At 40.4% G+C, this 25,348-nt stretch overlaps 1 protein-coding gene across 1 annotated transcript in view; it reads left to right on the forward strand.

The window, feature by feature from the left end:
* The window catches only part of LOC126457338 (uncharacterized), a 108,822-nt gene that overhangs the window by 71,661 nt on the left and 11,813 nt on the right, over nt 1–25,348 (forward strand). The window contains exon 5 of the mRNA XM_050093555.1: nt 15,910–16,000. Coding sequence (XP_049949512.1) covers nt 15,910–16,000 — 91 coding nt within the window. The remainder of the gene's footprint in view (nt 1–15,909; nt 16,001–25,348) is intronic.

Raw genomic sequence — 25,348 nt, forward strand, 5'->3', positions numbered from 1 at the left:
CATGCAACAGAAAACTATCCATATTAGGTTCTGAGCTCTTTCTCTTTCTCTAGTAGAAGTACACACATTCATACCTACACTCACACATACACTCTAACACATATGCCCCTTGCCATGAGACTGACTTGATTATTGATAGCAGTTGCCTACTATTAAAATTTCATGTGATACCTTCATTGATAAAATTCAACCTCCAGTAAGTAGTCTAATTAGAGATCAGGAGGTGGTAAGAAAGGAGGTATGAGGTGAGGATGGGGTAGTGGGATACTGTAAGGCAGGTCTTTCCACAGATGTCTCAGCAGATGCACAAAGAGATGAAAGAAGTTCAGGGGTTGGATCATATAAGAGGTAGGGAGGAAGGGATGTGGAGGAGGGGAGAGCGAAGAGGGAAAGGGACGAGAGGAAAGGACAGGAAAGTGGAGATAAGGAGGGAAGAGAGAAAGGTAGAAGGAGACTGGACAAGGGGTGGAGGGGGGGGGGCGGGGGGGGGGGGGGGGGGGAGAGAGAGAGTGAGAGAGAAAATGCCCAAATTGTGGGGTGGTGGGAGGGAAGAGTGCTGGGAGAAATTAGTACATGATCTGAACAGGGAAGAATTGGCATGGGCAGAAGAGAGAAGAGAAAAGATAAGGTGAGACAATGGAAACATATCAGCAGAGGTATAGGCAAGGAAGATTACGAGAGCATAGTATATGCTGGACAGGAAATTCCCAGCTGTGTGCTTCAGACAAACTAGTCCTGGAAGCGACTGTTCAGATGGCTTGCATAGTGAAGCAGCTACCGAAGTCCTTTGTGTTGTGGTGTGCAGCATGTCTGACAACTGGATGGTCAAATTTTTAGTTTTCCACAATTTGGGTGTGACCATTCGCACAGGTAGACAGTTGGTTACTTGTCTTGCCCACATACAATGCTATACAGTAATCACAGTATAGATTATATATAACATGGCTGCTTTCATATATAACATGGCTGCTTTCACATGTGGCCCTGCTTTTTTTGTGGGGTAGGAAACGTCCACATGAACCATGGACCTTGCCGTTGGTGGGGAGGCTTGCGTGCCTCAACGATATAGATAGCCATACCGTAGGTGCAACCACAATGGAGGGGTATCTGTTGAGAGGCCAGACAAATGTGTCGTTCCTGAAGAGGGGCAACAGCCTTTTCAGTAGTTGCAGGGGCAACAGTCTGGATGATTGACTGATCTGGCCTTGTAACACTAACCAAAATGGCCTTGCTGTTCTGGTATTGTGAATGGCTGAAAGCAAGGGAAAACTACAGCCGTAATTTTTCCCGAGGGCGTGCAGCTCTACTGTATGGTTAATGATGATGGCGTCCTCTTGGGTAAAATATTCTGGAGGTAAAATAGTCCCCCATTCGGATCTCTGGGCGGGGACTACTCAAGAGGACGTTGTTTTCAGGAGAAAGAAAACTGGCATTCTATGGATCAGAGTGTGGAATGTCAGATCCCTTAATTGGGCAGGTAGGTTAGAAAATTTAAAAAGGGAAATGGATAGGTTAAAGTTAGATATAGCGGGAATTAGTGAAGTTCGGCGGCAGGAGGAACAAGACTTTTAATCAGATGAATACAGGGTTATAAATACAAAATCAAATAGAGGTAATGCAGGAGTAGGTTTAATAATGAATAGAAAAATAGGAGTACGGGTAAGCTACTACAAACAGCATAGTGTACGCATTATTGTGGCCAAGATAGACACGAAGCCCACGCCTACTACAGTAGTACGAGTTTATATGCCAACTAGCTCTGCAGATGACGAAGAAATTGATGAAATGTATGATGAAATAAAAGAAATTATTCAGGTAGTGAAGGGAGACGAAAATTTAGTAGTCATGGGTGACTGGGATTCAAGAGTAGGAAAAGCGAGAGAAGGAAACATAGTAGGTGAATATGGATTGGGGCTAAGAAATGAAAGGGGAAGTCGCCTGGTAGAATTTTGCGCAGAGCATAACTTAATCATAGCTAACACTTGGTTTCAGAATCATGAAAGAAGGTTGTATACATGGAAGAACCCTGGAGATACTAAAAGGTATCAGATAGATTGTATAATGGTAAGACAGAGATTTAGGAAACAGGTTTTAAATTGTAAGACATTTCCAGGGGCAGATGCGGACTCTGACCACAATCTATTGGTTATGAACTGTAAATTAAAACTGAAGAAACTGCGAAAGGGTGGGAATTTAAGGAGATGGGACCTGGATAAACTGAAAGAACCAGAGGTTGTACAAAGTTTCAGGGAGAGCATAAGAGAACAATTGACAGGAATGGGGGAAAGAAATACAGTAGAAGAAGAATGGGTAGCTTTGAGGCATGAAATAGTGAAGGCAGCAGAGGATCAAATAGGTAAAAAGGCGAGGGCTAGTAGAAACCCTTGGATAACAGCAGAAATATTGAATTTAATTGATGAAAGGAGAAAATATAAAAATGAAGTAAATGAAGCAGGCAAAAAGGAATACAAACGTCCCAAAAATGATATCAACAGGCAGTGCAAAATGGCTAAGCAGGGATGGCTAGAGGACAAATGTAAGGAAGTAGAGGCTTATCTCATGAGGGGTAAGATAGATACTGCCTACATGAAAATTAAAGAGACCTTTGGAGAAAGGAGAACCACTTGCATGAATATCAAGAGCTTTGATGGAAACCCAGTTTTAAGCAAAGAAGGGAAAGCAGAAAGATGGAAGGAGTATATAGAGGGTCTATACAAGGGCGATGTACTTGAGGACAATATTATGGAAATGGAAGAGGCTGTAGATGAAGATGAAATGGGAGATATGATACTGCGTGAAGAGTTTGACAGAGCACTGAAAGACCTGAGTCAAAACAAGGCCTCCGGAGTAGACAACATTCCATTAGAACTACTGATAGCCTTGGGAGAGCCAGTCCTGACAAAACTCTACCATCTGGTGAGCAAGATGTATGAGACAGGCGAAATTCCCTCAGACTTCAAGAAGAATATAATAATTCCAATCCCAAAGAAAGCAGGTGTTGACAGATGTGAAAATTACCGAAATATCAGTTAAATAAGTCACAGCTGCAAAATACTAACGCGAATTCTTTACAGACAAATGGAAAAACTGATAGAAGCCGACCTCGGGGAAGATCAGTTTGTATTCCGTAGAAATGTTGGAACATGTGAGGCAATACTGACTCTACGACTTATCTTGAAAGAAAGATTAAGAAAAGGCAAACCTACATTTCTAGCAATTGTAGGCTTAGAGAAAGCTTTTGACGATGTTGATTGGAATACTCTCTTTCAAATTCTGAAGGTGGCAGGGGTAAAATACAGGGAGCAAAAGGCTATTTACAATTTGTACAGAAACTAGATGGCAATTATAAAAGACAAGGGGTATGAAAGGGAAGCAGTGGTTGGGAAGGGAGTGAGACAGGTTTGTAGCCTTTCCCCGATGTTATTCAATCTGTATATTGAGCAAGCAGTAAAGGAAACAAAAGAAACGTTCGGAGTAGGAATTAAAATCCATGGAGAAGAAATTAAAATTTGAGGTTTGCCAATGACATTGTAATTCTGTCAGAGAGAGCAAAGTACTTGGAAGAGCAGTCGAACGGAATGGACAGTGTCTCGAAAGGAGGGTATAAGATGAACATCAACAAAAGCAAAACAAGGATAATGGAATGTAGTCGAATTAAGTCGGGTGATGCTGAGGGAATTAGATAAGGAAATGAGACACTTAAAGTAGTAAAGGAGTTTTGCTACTTGGGGAGCAAAATAACTGATGATGGTCAAAGTAGAGAGGATATAAAATGTAGACTGGCAATGTCAAGGAAAGCGTTTCTGAAGAAGAAGAATTTGTTAACATCAAGTATAGATTTAAATGTCAGGAAGTCGTTTCTGAAAGTATTTGTATGGAGTATAGCTATGTATGGAAGTGAAACGTGGACGATAAATAGTTTAGACAAGAAGATTATAGAAGCTTTCAAAATGTCGTGCTACAGAAGAATGCTGAAGATTAGATGGGTAGATCACATAACGAATGAAGAGGTATTGAATAGAATTGGGGAGAAGAGGAGCTTGTGGCACAACTTGACTACAAGAAGGGATCGGTTGGTAGGACATGTTCTGAGACATCGAGGGATCACCAATTTAGTATTGGAGGGCATCGTGGAGGGTAAAAATCGTAGAGGGAGACCAAGAGATGAATACACTAAGCAGATTCAGAAGGATGTAGGCTGCAGTAGGTACTGGGAGATGAAGAAGCTTGCACAGGATAGAGTAGCATGGAGAGCTGCATCAAACCAGTCTCAGGACTGAAGACCACAACAACAACAACAGGAAACGTCTCTGAGTGGACCACGGTAGGAGGTGGTGAGTTTGTATGATACAGGTCTTGCACCTGGGTCAACCACAAGGGAATGGGCCATGGGGTGCAGAATTGGGAGCAGACCTGGAACAGTGGTGGGCAATCTGCAGGTTGGGTGGGCAGTGGAATACAACTTTGGGTGATGTGGGCAGTATTTTGGGTAAGATATCCCTCAATTTAATGCACAATGAGACATAGTCAAAGCTCTGGTGAAGATGTGGTTGAGCTTTTCAAGGCCAGCAGCATACTGGATGATCAGAGGAGTCCTGGTCAGTGGCTGGCTTGTGCATTGGGTGTCTTTGTGGTTGCTTGTGTAAATGTTTGTATTTCTACTAGAAAAAGAGCAGGAGCTCAAAAGCTAGTGTAGTTTTGTTGCATAGTCTATGCACCAAACATCAATCATCTGTAGGTGAGTAGTTGCCCATCATTTTACTGATGGACTTTTCTCTCTGAAGTGTGCTTTGGAGACAGTAATTCAAACTATCAACAATTGAAAGTTATGTCTGTGTCATCTTTTATGTATGCCTTAATCAATTCTGCCACTGGGGTTCCCCTTTCTTCACTGCAACATATCATCTTGTGTAAATGAATTTAATCTTCAGCTTGCTATTTTAGTTCACATGAAGTCTTTGACCAAGCATGTGGCCCCACAGTAAAACCTGAAATCAGGCAACAGGTGATCTTAGAGACCAGAAAATAAGACCAGATTGTGAGAGTCCATTGTTAAAAAATTGTCACTGGTTCAGCAGCAGTGTGTGTTGTCACACTGTCCTCTTGAAATAAGTGTAGACATCAATATCTTGAAATACAAAAAAGGGACACACAATGCAATATACCAACCCAAATTACAATTTTTCAAAGAGTGCAGCCTGACAGCCATATGTGGCGAGCACCATACTGTCACCTTGAAGTTGTGTAAATGGCATTTCACATACATGGCTATCAGATTCCTGTCTGTCCAGAACAATGAACTCTTTGGTCGCATAACATGTGACATGATAATAGGTCTCAGCTAACACCCATAACTTCTCCAAAAATTCATTGTCCTTGTTTATGTTTCTCTTTACTTGTTGGCCGTTTGCCTCTTTTATAGGGAAAGGTTGAAATCAGTATGCAGAAATTAATGTACATTCTCACACACTAATGTGCCTGCAGCTGCATCTTACAGCTTGAATGACGTGTATTCTATAAGACAGATGTAATACAGCCTTGATACTTGTAGAGTATATTACATTTTGGTCATCCAGCCAGTTTATTTCACCTCCTCAGCTCTCAATCCTCTTTGGAGTTCGAATCCACTTCTTTATTGTAAGTTGCAGTGACACCATACTTAGAAGAAACATCAGTTCTGCACAACCTACAAACTACTATTGTCTTTGTGAAGCATTTTTCTGTCAAAAGCTCACAGTACTGAACAGCAAGGTCAGCTGTGACTCATAGTCCCTCTTCTCAAGAACTTCCTATTGTACAGAGGCATCACAGTTTATTTATAAAGCCTCATTGTTTTTGTTATTTTATGTTATTTCAAATGATAGTCATAACTGCAAAAGAAGGTCTACATTCTGTTACAAACTGTTTGTGAAATGTTTCATAACTACTGGCAGAGATTTGTTATTCATTAGTACCAGTAAGTACTTCTGATTGTGAGTAAGTGTTATGCTTTTTGAAATCTCTGAACAATATGTTCTTATACATAAAGATGGTTTCACCATGGTGGAGATGACAAAATACTTTGTTCAAATGTGTGGTTTTGTGGTGATATGTACTAATATAATTCTTTTGAGCTTCTAGTCATATCAAGTGGTTTAAAATCCATGAGCCTTTGGCCAAGTACTCCTTGGCCATTGTTAAGTGGTGACTGTCCTTTGGTTGTTGTTGTTGTTATGTAGCTGTGCTGCCTCCTGTGACATGACTGGTGCTCGCTCCAGCACCATATTAGGTAATGTTTTTGTAGTGCACCTGCCATGCCTGCTACAACATTCCAATGGCTGGGTCCCAAGCCATGCTTAGCTGTAGGCTTTTTATTACACTATCCTTGAAACTGTTAGTCCATGTAACAACAGATGTTTCTTTGAATGCAGACATATTGCACTTGAAAGCTCATGGCTTTTAAACTACATGGGTGGAAGCTTGAGGGAATTATATCAGAATACTTTAATTATTTTGCATGTAGACTGCACAACACAAGACATTATTATTTTGCATGTAGACTGCACAACACAAGACATTAAAATAATTTATAGTACTCCACCATGTTATGGATATATATACAAAAAGAAGTTCATAGAAAGTTTGTGTCTGTTGGTCATGAATTCATCTTGATAATAAATATCACTCATAGGAATATTTGTGCATGAGAGGATGAGTATACAGTGCGTGACAAAAGAAGTGAAGCATCCAGAAGAGGAGGAGAAAATGAAATGAAGCTTTACAGGCTGAGAGGGTACATGACATTATTTCAGTGATTAAAAGATTGAGTCAAATTTACAATGCAAACTTTGCAATATACACCCTAACCTTTGACTGGTACAGATGTACTATCTACATTCCGTGCTAAGCATTGCTTGTTGCTACCTGTGCTGAGAGGTGGCATTCCTGCCACTATGAAATACTTATCATCCAATTTTAAGAAGACAGTTCAATGGGAAAATTTGATTTTTCCACATTTTATAGTCAGACATCATCATTCAATAAGGGGCTTAACCTTTTTTGTTATTCATCATAGCTACTGTGCTGCATTGTTGCATGAAATTTTAAAGAGTTTGAAGAGGTAGGAACACATTGTGTAAACTTTGCTCGTGGTTGATTTTAGCCCATATATTGTTGTATATGAAATGCAGATAAGAGACATAAATTTTATTTAAAATTCAGAACAGATCAATGTCCCATTTTGTCATCAAGTTATTAATTTCATATCCTGCAGATGGTTGCACACTGTGCTCATATTTCCATTCTTACACACTGGGGTTCATTTGGTTGTAACAATCATTGTCTAAGGGGCATTCAAAAAGAAACCAGTTGGAGGCATAATTACAGAAACCAGTACCTGTAAGTTACAAGCATAGACCCCGGCTGTTGAGACACTTATCCCACTGCGACACAAGGCAGTGAATGGCTGTCTCATAAAATTCCTGGGGCTGCGATGTTAACCAGTTCCGCACATACAGCTGCACATCATCGTCCGAGGTGAATCATTTCCCCCGCAGAGCCTTTTTAAGGGGACCAAAAATGGCGTAATCACAGGGAGAGAGGTCCAGACCTTATGGAGGGTGGCTGAGAACCTCCCAATTGAATTTCTGCATGAGTGCCACGACTTTGTTGGCTGTATGAGGCTTTGCATTGTTGTGGAGCAGAATGACCCCATGGGTGAGATTGCCTGGGCATTCACTGTTGTCCTGTACTGCAGGAAGGGAATCAGAAGGGGGCCACCTTTCCTGCACTCGTGTGGACGGCAACATCTAGCTGTACGTGCAGAACTGGTTAACATCACAGCCCAGGGAATTTTTTGAGAGAGCCATTCACTGCCATGTGTCACAGTGGGACAAGCATCGCAACAGACAAGTTCAATACTCCTAACATACAGGTACTGGTTTCTGTAATTATGTCTCCAGCTCATTTCTTTTTGAATGCCCCTTATGTTTCATAAATGGTTCATGATACTAAAACAAGGCTTTTTTTTGCAAATGATAGCATTCAAAGAGGCACACGCGTTGCACAATAAACACTTGAAACTTTTTTTGTTCATCAAGATGTGGAAATAACTTGCAACAGCAAGGGGATTAGCAATTAGCAGTACAGGATAAGTAAACATGTCAACAGCATTTTAAGGGAAGCATAGGGGCTGCATTTAAACATATCCTCAGCACCTGGGGAGTGGTGGGGCATGACAAGTTATCTCGTCCACAGCAGCTGAAGGGTTAATATCCAGGATACTGGCACTGGGATGGAGTTGACATTTGAGCTTCTCCCAAATATTTCCTATTGGGGACAGATCTGGAGATCTAGATAGCCATGGGAATACCTCAAAATTATGCTGACAGTTCATAGAGAAACATGCCATATGTGGATGAACATTGTTCTATTGAAAAATGGCACCACAGTATTCTTGTATGAAAGGTAACATATGAAGATGCAGAATGTCAATGATGTACCAATGTGCCATCAGGGATCCCTCAGTCACTACCAGCTGTGACCTGAAGTCATATCTGATGCCTCCCCACACAATGATGCCAAGAGTAAAACCACTATGCCCTTCCAGGACATTGGAGGAATGGTACTGCTCCTGAGGTTGCTGTCATACTCATCGACAATGGTTATCCAGATTAGTGCAAAACTGCAGTTCATTGCTGAACAATGTGTGAAACCATTCAACAGCTGTACATGCTTTTAAGCCAAGGAATCATTCAGAAAACAGTCATTTGTGTTATAGTGTTTGCAGGTGGGACAGTAATTTCCTAGTCTGGCTGCTGGTAGTGTCTTGACCAATGCAGGATGACATAGAACGTTACAGAGAGTCCATTACTTGTCCTCAAATGGTAGGTGCAGGGGTTACAATGTGCTTGGTGCACAATATGGTGATCCTTTCTTTTGGTGATCAGACATAGTTGACTGGAACCTCGATGATGTATGTGCGTACCCTCACATTGCCATACAACCCAATGTTGGCTCACTGTCATGACTGAATGCCAAAAAATCTGAATATTGCATAATTTGACCAGGCAACCAAATGGAGACCCTCAGTGAGACCCTTTTCAAACTCTGTCAGATGCTGATAATGCTGTCTCACATGACTATGCAGTATCCCTGTGTTCTTCACAGTGATAACTCAACATCTGGTAATGTTTATTCCCCTTATATAGCCTACTACTACTATGAACAACACTAATGCACTCTGGTGGCTGTTCTACCTATCACAGAGAACTGCAACTTCAATCATTTACATATTGCCACTGTTGTATGCATGCACAAAGTTACACCAACATCTGATCATGTCTTCTGGGTGCTTCACATTTTTGTCAGGCAGCGAATTTGAGAGAGGTTATATTTTATACCTCCTTGAAGCTGGTTGGTCTCTTTAATTAATTATAGAATGCATGTTATGCATATAAGGCTAGAACATATTTTGTAAGTATAAATAATGTCATACTGTTATTTCTGACATTAGCAAAGGCCATCATTGTTATGGCTCCATGCAAAGAAATTGTAAATAAATAAATTAATAAGTGAACAAATACTGCCAAGACCATCCCAAGCATCATATGACCACATCACTATCATTCAGGTTGCACACAGTTACCTTTGGGCAGGGGCGTCCAACCTTTCAGCTTTCCTGGGCCACACTGCACGAATAAGAAGAAGAAGAAGAAGAAGAAGAGTATTTGTGGGCCACACATAGTACTACACTAATAGAAAAAATAAAAACAATGGGATGGTCTCAGATAAAGGGATTTTTTTAAAAAACTGATTGTGTGTTGGATGCTTACTTCTTGGCCCACTTTGATACTTCCTTTGGGCTGCATGCAGCCAGCTGGTCGCTGGTTGGACGTTCTGGCCTTAGGGGTTTTAACTGCATTCTATGACGCTATGTTGCACCAAGATAAAACATAGCTTTACACAACTGGCACATCAAAAGAATATAGATTGTTTCTATTCAAGCAAGAGTGAGTTCTTGGGTCCCTTTATAAAAAGTATTAAAATTAGTTCTGTGAAAATAGCTTTGCCAATGGCCTTGCCACAATGGTAACACTGGTTCCCATCAGATCACTGAAGTTAAGTGCTGTCGGGCTGGGCTAGCACTTGGCTGGGTGACCATCTCTTCTGCCGAGCACTGTTGGCAAGTGGGGAGCACTCAGCCCTTGAGAGGCAAACCAAGGAGCTACTTGATTGTGAAGTAGTGGCTCTGGTCTCATAAACTGACATACGGCCAGGAGAGTGGTGTGCTGACCATTCCGCATCCAGAGATGCCTGTGGACTGAGAATGACACGGTGGCTGGTCGGTACCATTGGACCTTCTTGGCCTGTTCAGGCAGAGAACATAGCTTTACACAACCGGTACATCAAAAGAGTGTAGATCATTTCTATTCAAGCTAGAGTGAGTTCTTGAGTCCCTTTATTGAAAGTACCAAAATTAGTTATGTGTGATGACTTTAAAATTGATTTTAAAAGTGATAGTGCAAGGAAAAGAACGCTGAAAGATCTCCTAAATTCATATCACCTGATTTTGACTGTATTCTTTCCTGCCAGATTATGCTGGAAATCTCACCAAGGCCTTCACAGACAGGCACTATCCCCCAGAAATAGTCTTCAAACAGATTTCCCATGCCATTTGTGCACACACACCCAATCCTCCAGTCATCCCCAAGAGCCAGCTACAAAAAGAGTGCAACCTTCATACCCCAATACCATCCTAGAATGGGACATTTGTACCACATCCTTCATCAGCACTTTCATTACGTATCATCATGCCATGAAAGAGGGACATTCTCCCAATCCCAACCCTTTGCCACAGGGATCATATCCCTCAGCACTTCGTATCTTACTACATCAAAGGCTGAGCCACTGGTGAAAGCAGCCACGTTGTATACCAGCTCTGCTGCAGCCACTGCACAACTTTTTATATTGGTATTACTACCGACCAACAGTCCAACAGAATGGATGGCCACTGGCAAACTATGCTCACTAGCAAAGTAGGCAACCCTGTGGCACAACGTATAGCTGAATATAACATGCTTGATTTCAATAGCTGCTTCACAACCCAGGCCATCTGGATCCTCCCCTTCACAACCAGCTTTTCTGAACTGCGCAGATGAGAGTTATTCTTACAATGGATTCTCCATTCCCGAAATTATCCCACCTCAGCCTAGAGTAACCTACTGTCCCCACCTCCACCACCCAAAGCTTCCACCCCCTTTGTCCTAACACCTCCTTCCTTTTCACAGTCCCTCATCCTCCTTGTGTCCTGCTCTCTCCCGAGGCACCTGCCCATTCTTTTCCCCTCCCTGCTCCTCACCATTTCTGTGCCCCATTTTTGCCTCCACAGCTCACCTCCCAACATTGCATGGCAGTCTCATCAGGCCCCATTTAGTCCTGCACACCCTGCTAGACAGCACTTTTCTCTCTTCCCCACCCATACCCTGCTGTCCCTCCCCCTTCCCCACCCCACTCCAGATTGCTATTCACGTGACTGTCACATTCCAGTTGGAGCTGCCAGTGGTAACAATCTGTGTGCATGAGGTGTGCTTGCGAGTGCAAATGTGTGTGTGTTTTCTATGATGAAGAAAGCTTTGCCAAAAGCTGTAATGTGGAATGGTCTCTTTGTTGTGCCTGTCTGCAACTCAAGCAGTCATCTTTACAGTGAGTAGCAATCTGTCCTTTTCCTAATATTGTTGATATTCCAACCTGGAGTTTCCACTATTTGAAATACACCTCCTTGACACTGACAAGGAACAGACTGAGTCATTAATTAAATCACGAAGGGTTCTCATGGACATGATGAGGTATTTAGCCAGATACTAAGGCAGAGTGCTGCACATATTAGCCCAATACTTAGCCACATTTGTAATTTTTCCTTTAGAAATGGTCATTCTCCTTAGAAAAGGAGAAGGGGATAATGTAGACAATTTCAGACCTATTTCTACGCCATTACTGTTTGCGGAAGTTATTGAAATGGCTACACATGTATAAGGGTAAGTGATCACTTCATTTCACATAGTATGTTGTCAAACATATAGTTTGGTTTAAGAAGGGGCTTAAAAACTGAAAATGTTATAGTCTCTTTTCTCAGTGAAGCACTACAAATCATCTTTGATTTAACTAAGGCATTTGACTATGTGGGTCACAAAATATTACTGCAGAAGATGGACCATCAGGGAATAATAGGAGTAGCTCACAAGGGTGGTTCCTCTTCTTTAAGAACAGACAGCAACAGGCCATTCCCCACAGTATTGAGAATGGTAAAGAAGTGGCATCTGACTGGGGCATGGTTAAGGAGATGGTGCCAAAGGGATCAGTGTTGGGACTGCTGTTGTTTCTTATGTACACACGCAACATGCCTTCTGATATGAGGGTTGATTCAAAAATATTTCAGTTTGCTGATAGATAACACTAGCTTGGTAGTGAATACTGTAGACTGTAACATTGGTGATGTATCAGATACTGCAGTCCAAGAATAAGTTCACGCCTTGCAGAAAATAAATTGATGTTAAATCACAGAATGACTCAGTTTTTACAGTTTCTAGCACACAGTTCAACTAAAACTGACATCTGATTACACAGAATTGGCGTATGATTAATGATTCTGAACAATTCAAATTTCTAAGTGTTCAGGTAGACAGTAAACAGTCTTGGAAAGCCCATGTTCAGAATCTTGCTCAAAAAACTGAATGCTGCTATCTTTAACATTAGAACAGTATCTGCAATAACCTCAAAACATTAGTCTACTTTACTTATTTTTATCAGCTTCTGACATATGGCATTATATTCAGTGGTAACTCTTCCTATTCACAAAGGGTATTTTTGGCTCAGAAACAGACAGTTCATGTAATTTTTGGTGTAAGTTTGTAAATCTCTCATTGACACCTGTTCAGAAGTCTGGGAATTGTGACACTGGCCTCTCAATATTTATTTTCTGTAATGTTGTTTGGTGTTGACAATATGAGCTTATTCCCAAGAATCACCTTCTTTCACTCAGTTACTACTAGGCAGTGTTTTGCTGCATACCTTTTCCTAACCACAGGTATCAAGAAAATCTTAACAGTAATCCTCACACTCACAAGTCTAAGCTGAAGAATTTACTCATGGATCACTCTTTCTACTCTGTTTCTGGGAAAAAGTTAAGCTAATGCCTGTGAGTGTTGATTGTGGTAATATATACTCACAGCTTGTCATCTGCATAGGATTTGCAAACATTTTATTTATTTATTTATTTGTGTTAATTTCATGTACTGACTCACTCCATGACTGCAGAGATTTGCTCCTCAATTTGTTTCTATGGAACTAGATGTGTGTGTGTGTGTGTGTGTGTGTGTGTGTGTGTGTGTGTGTGTGTGTGCGTGTGTGTGTGTGTGAGAGAGAGAGAGAGAGAGAGAGAGAGAGAGAGAGAAGAAGATAGCCTATTAGCAAATATGACATTTATTGTTACAGTTTGTCATAAGAGACATTGACATGTATACAGTACACTACATCATCTGATCAGCTGTTTACAAAAACTTGACATACCAGTTTGTTGATGCATTAGATAATAAATATAGCAAAACAAATTATTTGTGCTGCTGTAATGACTTAATATCATACCCACCTTCTTTCTTCCTCCCAAAGTTTATTTCAATTGGTTTAAACTATATATCTGTCAAAGTCTGTATGTATAACCTTCAGTTTGGTTAGTCCTCATTATAACTTGAAATTTTTAATCAGTTACAGTTCCTCAACTATTACAATTGTTAGTTTAAAGATGAAAATCTACTTTTGCCATGTTATTAATAACTAAGCACAAAAAGGAAAACATGATATCAGACTGCAATTTCAGTAAAAGCAGAAAGAAACTGAAAATTACTAAATTAACACAAAGTCATCTCAACCTCACTTTTTTATCTGTACATAATTTATAATGCAAAATAAGACAGAAATTGTCACTGATTGTATCTACAGAACCAAATCTATGTAAGAATGATTTAATACTGTATGAACAATAGGGAAAGGATAGATTGTTACTCATCACATAGAGATAGTGTTGAGTACCAGTCAGCCACACTAAAAAGAGTACTATAAATTTGTAAGCTTTCAGATAAAATTCTTCCAGAGACATGGAACTCTCACACAACAACTCACACACATGACTACTGTCTCTGGCACTAGGGCCCAATTGCCACAGCAACCAGAGAATGCAGGTATTTGTGTGGGAGTTGTTGTGTGAACAAGACTTTGCCCGAAAGTTAAAATATTTCTAATATTCTTTTCATTATGCCTGTCTGCAACTCAGTGCCTTCTTTATGTGATGACAGGCAATCTATACTATCCTTCCCACATTATTGTTATTCCATCCTAGACTTTCCACTGTTTAATTCAATACGGACTGCAAGGAAATTAATCAGAGGAATAGTGGTACTACCTTAATTACCTAAGTTACTGAAAACACCATTTGTTTGCCTTACTTAAAAATGTTATAAGAAACAAACTGTTTGCCACCTTTAAAACAAACATTGTTAATCTGTAAAAGGCAGCTGTGGATATAACTTGAATTCCTTTTTTTACACCTATTCTCTGCAAACTATTAAGAAGTGCAAGGCTGAGGGTCCTCCTATTGTACTGCATGTTAGGGTTTTTTCTCATTCCATTTCCATATGGAGGACAGGAAGAGTAGCTGCTTATTTGCCTCTGAGCATGCTGTAATTAGTTATTTTTGCAAATCACAGTCCTCAGATGCTCAGAAAATGGTAAAATAGATTAGATCTACATCTACATCTACATACATGCTCGACAAGCCACCATATAGTGCTTGGTGGAAGGTACCCTGTGCCACCACTAGTCATTTTCTTTCCTGTTCCACTCACAGATAGAGCGAGGAAAAAATGATTGTCTGTGTGCCTCTATATGAGCACTAATTCCTTGTATCTAGTCTTTGCGGTTCTTATTTGAAATTTATGTTGGTAGCAGTAGGATCATTCTGCCGTCAGCTGCAAATGGTAGTTCTTTTAATTTTCTCAACAGTGTTCCTCAAAAAGAATGTTGCCTTTCCCTTCAGGGATTCCCATTTGAGTTCCCAAAGCATCTCCATAACACTTCTGTGCTGGCTGAACCTATCAGTAGCAAATCTGGCAGCCCACCTCTGAACTGCTTTGATGTCTTACTTTGATCTGACCTGGTGCGAATCCCAAACACTCCAGCAGTGCTCAATAATAGGTTGCACAAGCATCCTATATGTGGTTCCTTTACAGATGGCCCACACATTCCTAAAGTTTTACCAATAAACCAGAGTCGGCCATTCATCTTTCCTACCACAATCCTCACATGCTCGTTACATTTCATATCGGTTTGTAACTCTATGTCCAGATATTTAAACAACATGACTGTGTTAAACAGGGCACTACTAATACCATATCCAAAAATTTTGGGTTGTCTTTCCTACCCATCCACATTAACTTACATTTTTCTATATTTAGAGCCAGTTGCCATTCATCACACCAAGTAAAAATTTTGTTCAAGTCATTTTATGTGATCCTATAGTCACTCATCTTCAACACATTCCCATATCCATGGCATCATCAGTAAATGACTGCAGATGGCTGTCCACCCTCTCCATCAGGTTATTTAGATATATAGAAAATAAAGTGGTCCTATCACACTTCCCTAGGACACTCCTAATGATATGAGATGCAAGATAAAGAAAAAATTTTGTAATTTAGATAAAAGTCATAGTAATCTGGTACAAGAAAGCTAGAGCAGGAATTTGGACATGTTTGCAAGAATGATCCCCTAATGTTCCAATAACATACAATGTCTTGTACAGAACACAACAACACATACCAAGATATTGAGTGTATTTGTTTCCTGTAGTACTCTACTTAGTTAATCCATTGTTCACAGGTAAAAGCAGATGTTTCACATGCAGAGGCCATCAGCAGTGGAGAGACAACTGGTACATTCCTGCAGCGTGCAGGCAGTGCAACACACCAAGGTATTCTATTGTGGTTATCACTCCATTTTCAGTTACAAACTAACATTCATGCATCACTTTTTTTTCTAGTGCCTTTTTCACTGAATAGCAACCATAGTTGATAAACATTTCCCACTGTTTATCCTTTCTAATGAGCTATAGAATGCAAGTCTTTCTTTGTCTGCTCCTGCACTTCTCACAAATATCCCCTGCACTTGACACAGGTCTTGTCTTTAAACAGTTATTATTTATTGAAGTACTGAGACAAACCCACCTTGATCATTTCTGTCTCCCACTCTCTCTCCAGTCTAGCTTCATCCAAAAATTTTCATTCCTCCCAGAAGAAGAAACATATTATTTCAAAAGCTACCAGTGCTGTGATGTATTTTTGCTCTATCTTTGTAATTTTAACCTTGTTAATACTCCTTCTCAAGCTGCTGAACTGAACTATCAACATCTCTTGCTGGATGTTTGTAAACTGTTAGTATTATTAGCTTGTGTGATTCCAGCTCCAGTCATGGTGTACAGCATTTAATGAGTTGTAGCAAGGACTCTCCAAGTGCATTACATTAGAGCGGAAACTAAAGCTTTTGAAAATTTGCATCGTGGTGTGTGCTTCTAACATAGAAGGTTCTATTGTTTCTTTTACTGCAGAATTTCAATAAGATAAAAGAGTGGGAGAGGGACTAGTACATTTAACAGGCATATGAGAGTAATCACAAAGTTTTAATTATCAAACTGGAAAAAAATAAAGTTACAGAAATAATATTTGTTTATTTTCAGGTATATGTGTATAGTTCTTGTATATATTGAAACCCACACACCAAAGTGCTGCAGCATATCTTTGAAGGACTCACAACAAAATGTTACAGCCTACTGATGAATTAGAGAACTGTACAGTAATTCATTATCTACATTTGAAGGGACACAATATTTCAAAAATTCATACTGAGGTTTTAAGCTTATGACAACAATGCACCATCATTTTGACACAGTGGATAGGTGGGACAGTAGCTTCCAGTGTCCTCAGACAAGTATATTGATTAAGAACTAGTGGCTGACCATCTGTCTGTGAAGAACAAGGAGTTGCAAAAGAGATAAAGATCCTGGTGACCAAAGACAGATATATCACTATCAAGGTGACTGTGGAAAAAATGAAACTTTGTTGTGGACCTTCACGACATTTTGAATGTGAGTAATGATGTCACCCATTGGGCTCCGATGGATTCTGCAACCCACTCATAAAGCCCACTGGATCTAGGCAGCAGCAGAAATGTTTCATCTCTTTCAGGAAAATTCAGTTACGTCTTTAAATATTTAATGACCATAGACCAATGGCTAGATGTATTACTGTGATCCTAGGACAAAGGAGCATAGCAAACTGTGGAAACATAGATTCCCCTACACCAAGAAAGGCAAAGACCTAACTATCATTGGGCAAGATGATACTGTGTGATGTTTTTTGGGTTTGCCATGTTGTGGTGCTAACAGATTATGCACAACTATCACAAGAGCATACTATCAAAATCTCCTGATGGGGTTATGTGATACTGTCGAGTTGAAGCATCATCAATCATCACCTCAGGGGGTGTTTCTGCTCCTTGCCAACACCCCACCACATACTGCAATGGGCACAGTCACACCCTAACTTCCCCCCCCCCCTTCTATTATTGTAACATAGCATTCAGTGACTACTTTGCCTTTCATTGTGGAAAGAAACCATTGTGTAGCAGGCATTTCCATAACCATGAAGGTGTGAGTTTTGAGGTGTAACATTTCCTGAGCAGCTGAAGTCCAAATTTCTATAAGCAACGTCTTTATAGTGTCATACACTGCTGGTAAATATGTGTCATGATGAAGGGTGAATAGGCAAAGGAGGGCAAACACTATTACCAAGTTTCATGGTTACAGCTCGATTAAAACTTTATGACTACCACTCTTAGTAACTGTTATCTTAGTAGAGACTGTACTAAAGACTAGACATTTACAAAGAAAAAAATTAAAAACTTAATGGAAAAGAGAAATGGTAGTGCTGGAGGCAGTTTTCACTCATATTCAGTTCCATATATTTGGCACAAAGAAGGGGGTGTTGTACAACCTTCATTTCCTGGCTTTGCATATCATTTAACCTCTAAAAAGTTGCAACATTACTGACTTTAGTTGCACTAGCTGGCAGATCAACTGCTAGGTGCTAAAACAATTATTAAATAATCAAATCAGCACCCTGAAAGTTAATTTTCATTTAATGCACAGTTATTGTCACTGAGCACAGTGATGATGACCATGTTATACATAATCAGCTCCAAAATTATCACTCAACAGGCCAGAAAATTACAAAGGCTTCATATAATCAAGTAGCTGTACTGCAAGAATCTTACTTTATTAATGCTCACCTTAGACTTTATGCCAGGGACAGTAGCTGATGCTGAGTTTCAAGGAACTTTACACATTGAAGAATAATTGCAGAATGACCATGGTTTCATTCACAGTGCCTATTTAAAATCTGGTACTGGAAAGTTTTTAGAGAACATTAAAATTCAGAGCTACTGCAACTGATTTACAGCATAAAACATAGGAACTGAAGGCGGTACCTTTACAAATGTGGCACAGAACAGACTTTAATGTAATTGGATGGGTGAGAAAGCTCTCACCAAGCAACGCCAGGAGAACACACACATAAAAAAGATATTATGTATGCAAACTTTTGAAGCCAGCCCTTCTGGCAGAAGGGTTGAAGGGGAAGGAAGAAGGGTGAAGGAAAAGGAGAAAGGGATAGAGTTCCCAAAAGTCAGCCAGAAGCCCAGGTCAGATAATTATCCAACCACCTTAGTTCAAAAACAGATCTCCAGGGCCATCACATCAAATCCTGGTACTGCCAGTCACTCAAAAAGAAGCAGCACTTGTCACTCAGTATTATCTTGGTCTTTTATGTATTACTCAGCTACCATGACTCCCTAAAATCATGTCCTGAAATGAGGTCCATCCTGCTTGAAATTTTGCCTGTCACACCTAGAATAGCTTTTCATCACCCTCTCAATCTCCGCAATATGCTTGTCACATCCCAAGCTCCTTCTGCACTCATCTCCATACTCTATGCCTCCTACCCCTGTGACCATCCTAGCTGCAAGATTTGCCCTATGCACCCTCCTACCACACTACCTATACCAACACTGTAACTGGCGAAACATATACTACCAAAGGGAGAGCCATCTGTGAAACGACATGTCCTATACCAGCTGTTATATAAACACTGTTTGGCGTTTTACATTGGCATGACTACTATCAGGTTATCAGTTAGGATGAATGGGCATAGGCGGAGAGTGTATACTAGCAGCACACAATATCCTGTTGCAGAGTATGCAGTACCACATGATAGTCATGACCTTGGTGTCTGGATTCTTCCCTAAGAGACCTGTTTCTCAGAGCTCCACTTGTGAGACCTGGGGCTACAACATGTCCTTGGTTTTTAACACCCACCTGGTCTTAATTTACGATAATTTCTTTGGTCTCAGCATTTCTTCACAGTAACCATTCCTTTCTTCACTACATTTTAGTTTCCTACCTCTTTCATTTTCAGATCTTTCTATTTTTCGCCATTCCTCTCCCACCTGTATCATATACAGTGCACGTAGCTTTTCGCTCTTATTGCCTCATGCATGATGTTTTAGCAGTAATATATGTCTTGCACATTACCTTATCTTCCACCTTTAACCTCTCAGGTTTTCAAATCTCACTTGGTGCAGTCCCCAGCAATCAGTCTTTCCTTCTTGTCCTGTCCAGTAACTCTCCCCTGACCCACGGTTCTGGGTGACTTTTCCAAAATCTACCACTTTTGCTAAATCTTTCCAGCCTTTATCCTTCACCCCTCTTCCTTCCCCTTCAACCCTTCTGCAGGAACTGGCTCTGAAAGCTTGCATAATTACAACCTTCTTTTATGTGCATGTTCTGCTGCTTTTTTGGTGAGTAGATTTTTTATCTATCCAATTACCTTATATTGTCAAAAATTGATCGTTTTCATCACTATTTTATATGTTATTCTAGTTAAAATAGAAATTTCTGAATGCCAAAAAGTTACAGCTTCAAGAAAGTAAAATTGTACTTTTGAAAAAAATTACATTTTAACATTTGAACATTTTGTAATTTTTATGGTACAATAATTATGGATAAAGATATTTCTTGAATTATATAATTACCAAACAAGACAAGATATTCTTTATAAAGAAGGAAATCAAGTCTTCAAATAAGGTATGTTAAACTTAAAACAAACAATTATTAGCAAGACCATATATTTAAGTACGTATATCATTCTGTTTCCTGAAACAAAATGTGTCTACACAAACTACTTATTCTGTTATCTTCATTCATGTGCAAATTACACTCTGACTAATAATCTTTAGAAAAATATGACCTGAGAAGGAATTCGGATGCTTCACTCAATACACAGTTTATGTATCAAATCTGTAAAAGAAAAGTAAAAGAAAAAAAATAGCATTTATGTTATGAGGAATATCACAGTAACTTTCATCAGTCAGTTCTCCACCCAATTTTGATTATACAAATAGATACTGAAGATTACTTACTGGATAATGTAACAGATAAAAACAATCGAAAAGCTCTTGTGGTCACAACATAACAGAATATATCAAATGCTATTAAACAACCTGCTGTTTAAAATGGAAAACAGGAGAAATCTTCACACTACATCATTACAAACTATATGTGTGAGACTGATCTCACAATATTTTTATAAAAATTGTTATTAATCTTGTTTTTTACGCAAATATATTGATTTAAATTTCTGAGAATGACTCATCTTTGGCAAGTGGGCACAAAAGTAAAAAAAAAAATTTTGAATGATGCTTCCACTGGCTTGTCTCACTAAATATCGGTGAGTTCCTTCTTCCTTTCACTTTTTGATGTCTCAGTCCCTCACTCTTCACTTGCACTTACCTGATGTGACTTCACATCACATGGCTAGTTTCTTTTCTTTACTTGACCACCATCGTCCACAAGTCCTTTGGGTGGTCTTTCTTGAGAAAGTTACCATCTTTCAGTCTCCATTTTCTAATCAAAATGCATATGAAAAAGACACAATAAAACTTACATTAGTAAATACACTGCCTAATAACAAAAATGAAGTACTCAGAAGACATCATTGGATGTCAATGTAACTTCACCCACATACACACCATGAATGGGTACGTAACTGATAAGAGTTGTAATTCTATGTTACAGGTAGACTGGCCACCTAAGTGAGTAAGCTTTGCTTGTGTTTAGTGTTGTTACCAAGCCTGGTAAGGTACATAAGGTGTGTGAACAGCATCAGATGTCAACTGATCACTGTGAAGGACAAAGTGATGACACGTACTCTTGTGACACGGTGTTATCAGCTCTTGACAGAGTTTGAAAGGGGCTGCATTGTGGGTCTCCATTTTTCCAGCATTTTGAATCATGAAATATCCAGATTTGTGAGGCATTCAGATGTGGCAGTAGCCCAACGTTGGACTGCATGGTAATGTGTGCTCTGGCATACTTGTTGTCAAGGCTCCAGTTGACCATGCATGACCAACATAAAAGAGGAGCACTGTATTATGCACCAAGCACATTATAAGAACCTTCACATCTGTACCATCCAAAAACAAGTCATCCCACACTGTTCATAAGAAACTACCAGCAGTTGTACTAGGGAATTGTGGTCCCATGCATAGACTGCCATTAACATCAAAACACAAATGGCTGCACTCAGAGTGGTGTGTTGACAGGGAAGCATGGACTGCTGATGAATGGTGTTGCATTGTATTCAGCGAGAATCAAGATTCTGCACCACCCCTGACGACCATTGCTGGCGATTTCCAGAAAACTGGAAAGAGGACATGCACAGTGGCGTTACTCACAGTGGCATGATGTGGAGAGCAACTGGGTATGAGTGCTGGTCACGGCTGGTAGTGGTTGGGGGCAACTCTGATGACAAAATGGTTTATCATGGACATCATGCATCTACAGATGTTACGTATCATGTGGCAGTATTGTAGTACCATTTTTCAACAAGGCAATGCTCATGTACACATGACTAGTGTCTCTACAAACTGCCTACATGTAGTTTGAGGTACTCCAGCAATTAGGCAGACCCTGAGACCTGTCCCTGACAAAACATGTGTGAGAACATCTTGGAATTCATCTTTGCCCATGTCCCAGAATCCAGGATATCAAGGAGCATTTATAAAAGTTGTGGGCCAGTTTGCCACAGGAGAGGATACAATGGCTTCATGATACTCTTGCCAAACAAATCAGTAGGTGCGTCCATGGCAGATGAGATGCAGTGTCATACTGATCAGTAGGTTCATACTGCCAAGTTATTCATTTATTTGACTCAATTTTTTAACCACAGCAATAACATCACAGATTGCAAAGTTTTTGTTAGGCAGAGTATTTTCAATTACCATGCTCTTCATGTTCAGCACGATAGTTGTACAAATTTGTATGATAAGTATGTAACATATAATTATGTGGTTATGTTCATAGAATATTACCCCCACATAACATGAAAATTTATTAATCTCGTGTTTAAGACACCAATGAACTAAGTATTAAAGCAAATCTCTAAGTTTCAAAATTCAAATGTTTCATGCTTTTCAGTTCTGTGAAAACTGTTGTTAATTACTGTCAGGCATCTTTCCATGTTATATTATTTTGACTAGATACAAATAAAAATTTCTACACAATCAGTGCCATAAATCACTGATACAAAAGAGAAGATAATAACCAGACTATGTGAGGAAGGCAAGTACAATAATAATCTGAAGAACATTCATAGAGTACATACATCAACTTTAATTACAATTAACCTTCACTGTCTTATAGTTTTTATGGTTTATCTTAAATTACTGAACTTCTTGTCATATTTTTGAACATAAGAGACTATTTTTACCTCACTGCCACCATTTTTACATACACAAACCAAATGTTGTATCAAATAACAAAGCTGTTCATTCAGAACAAACTGTACTTCTTTGTACAACAATGGAAAATCCAGGAATGGATGTTACAATATTATGAAAAGGATAGCTGCTACTCACCAATAGTGAAGAGACAGGGTCGCAGATAAGCACAACAAAAGTACTGTCAGAAAGTAAGCTTTCAGCCAACAAGGCCTTTGTCAGAGATAGAATACACACACACACACACACACACACACACACACACACACAAATGCAACTCATGCACACATGACCGCCATCTCTGGCTGCTGAGGCCACACTGTGAGCAGCAGTACATGATGGAAGATGCATCCGGGTGGTAGGAGTAAGGAGGAGGCAGGGATGGCAGGGTAGGGGTGGGGGATGGATGGTAAAGTGCTGCTTGTGGGGTCATACAGCAATGAAGTTGTGAGGGAGGGGAGGGGGGTATGGCAGCTAGACACAGTCAGGGGTTAGACGGAAGGCGGGAGGGGTGGTGGGGGCAGTGGTTAGTGGAAAAGGAGAGAGGTAAAAAGACTGTGAGTGTGCTGGTGGAATAGAAGACTGTGTAATGCTGGAATGGGAACAGTGGAGGGGCTATGTGGTAAGGATAATGACTAACAAAGGTTGAGGCCAGGGGGCGGGGTTACAGGAACATAGAATATACTAATATACTGCAATTCAGAAAAGCTAGTGTTGGTGGGAAGGATCCATGTGGCACAGGCTGTGAAGCAGTCATTGCAGTGAAGAACGTCATGTTGGGCAGCTTGCTCAGCAATGGGGAGGTCAAACTGTTTCTTAGCCACAGTTTGTCAGTGGCCATTTATGTGGACAGATAGCTTGTTGGTTGTCATGCCCGCGTAGAATGCAACACACTGGTTACAGCTTAGTTTGTAGATCACAAAACTGGTTTCACAGGTAGCCCTGCCTCTGTTGGGATATGTGCTGCTTGTGACCAGACTGGAGTAGGTGGTGGTGGGAGGATGTATGGGACAGTTCTTGCATCTAGGTCTATTACAAAGATATGAGCCATGAGGCAAAGGGTTGGGAGCAGGAGTTGTGTAGGGATGGACAAGGATATTGTGTAGGTTCAATGGGCAGTGGAATACCACTGTGAGATGGGTGGGAAGGATAGTGGGTAGGACATTCCTCACTTCTGAGCACAATGACAGCTAGTCGAAAACATGGTGGAGAATGTGATTCAGTTGCTCAGTCCTGGATGGTACTGAGTCACGAGGAGAATGTGCTCCTCTGTGGCCAGACTGTGAGACTTTGGTGGATAATGGATGACTGGAGAGATTAGGCATAGGAGATCTGTTTTTGTACAAGGCTGACGGAGTATAACAGCTGTGAAGGCATCAATGAGACCCTCGGTGTATTTCAAGAGGAACTGCTTGTCACTTCAGATGCGATTGGCCATGAGTGGCTAGGCTATATGGAAGTGACATAGATATGGAGTAGGTGGCAGCTGTTAAACTGGATGTATTCCTGGTGGTTGGTAGGTTTGATATGGACAGGGGCATTGTTGTAGCCATCTTTAAAGTTGAGGTCAACATCAAGGAAAGTGGCTTGTTGGGTTGAGCAGGACAGGTGAAGTGAATGTGGAAGTAGGTGTAGAAGTTCTTGAGGAATGTGGATAGGGCAGCCTCACCCTTGATCCAGATCATGAAGATGTTATCAATGAATCTGAACTAGGTGAGGGTTTTTGGATGGGTATTTAGGAAGGATTCCCCTAGATGGACCATAAATAGGTTGCCATTTGATGGTGCGATGTGAATGCCCATAGCTGTATCCCAGATTTGTTTGTAGGGAATCCCTTCAAAGGGGAAGTAATTGTGGGTGAGGATATTGTTGGTCATGGTGATCAGGATGAAGGCTGTAGGTTTGGAATCCATCGGATATTTGGAAAGGTACTGACCAATAGTGGTACCGACATGGGCATTAGGGATGTTAGTGTGAAGGGAGGTGGTGCCAATAGTGATGAGGAGGGCACCAAGTGGTTAAGGAATAGGAACTGTGTAGAATAGGCGAAGGAAATAGTTGGTATATTTTATATAGGATGGTAGGTTCCAGCTAATAGGCTGAAAGTATAGACCTATGAGAGCAGAGATACTCTCAGGGGGGCACAGTAACCAGCACAATGAAGCATCCTGGGTGGTTGGGTTTATGGACTTTAGGAAGCATGTAGAAGGTAGGAGTGTGGATGTGTTAGGGGTGAGGAGAGAGATGGACACTGGGGAGAGGTTCTGGGATGGGCCTAAGGATTTGAGGAGAGACTGGAGATCCTACTGGATTTCTGGAGTGGGGTCACTGTGGCAGGGTTTGTAGGTGGATGTATCTGACAGCTGGGGGAGTTCTTCCACCAGGTGACCATTGCAATTCAAAATAACAGAGGTAGAGCCTTTGTCAGCAG

This window comes from Schistocerca serialis, chromosome 1, assembly GCF_023864345.2.
Source record: "Schistocerca serialis cubense isolate TAMUIC-IGC-003099 chromosome 1, iqSchSeri2.2, whole genome shotgun sequence".
Classification (NCBI taxonomy): Eukaryota; Metazoa; Arthropoda; class Insecta; order Orthoptera; family Acrididae; genus Schistocerca; species Schistocerca serialis.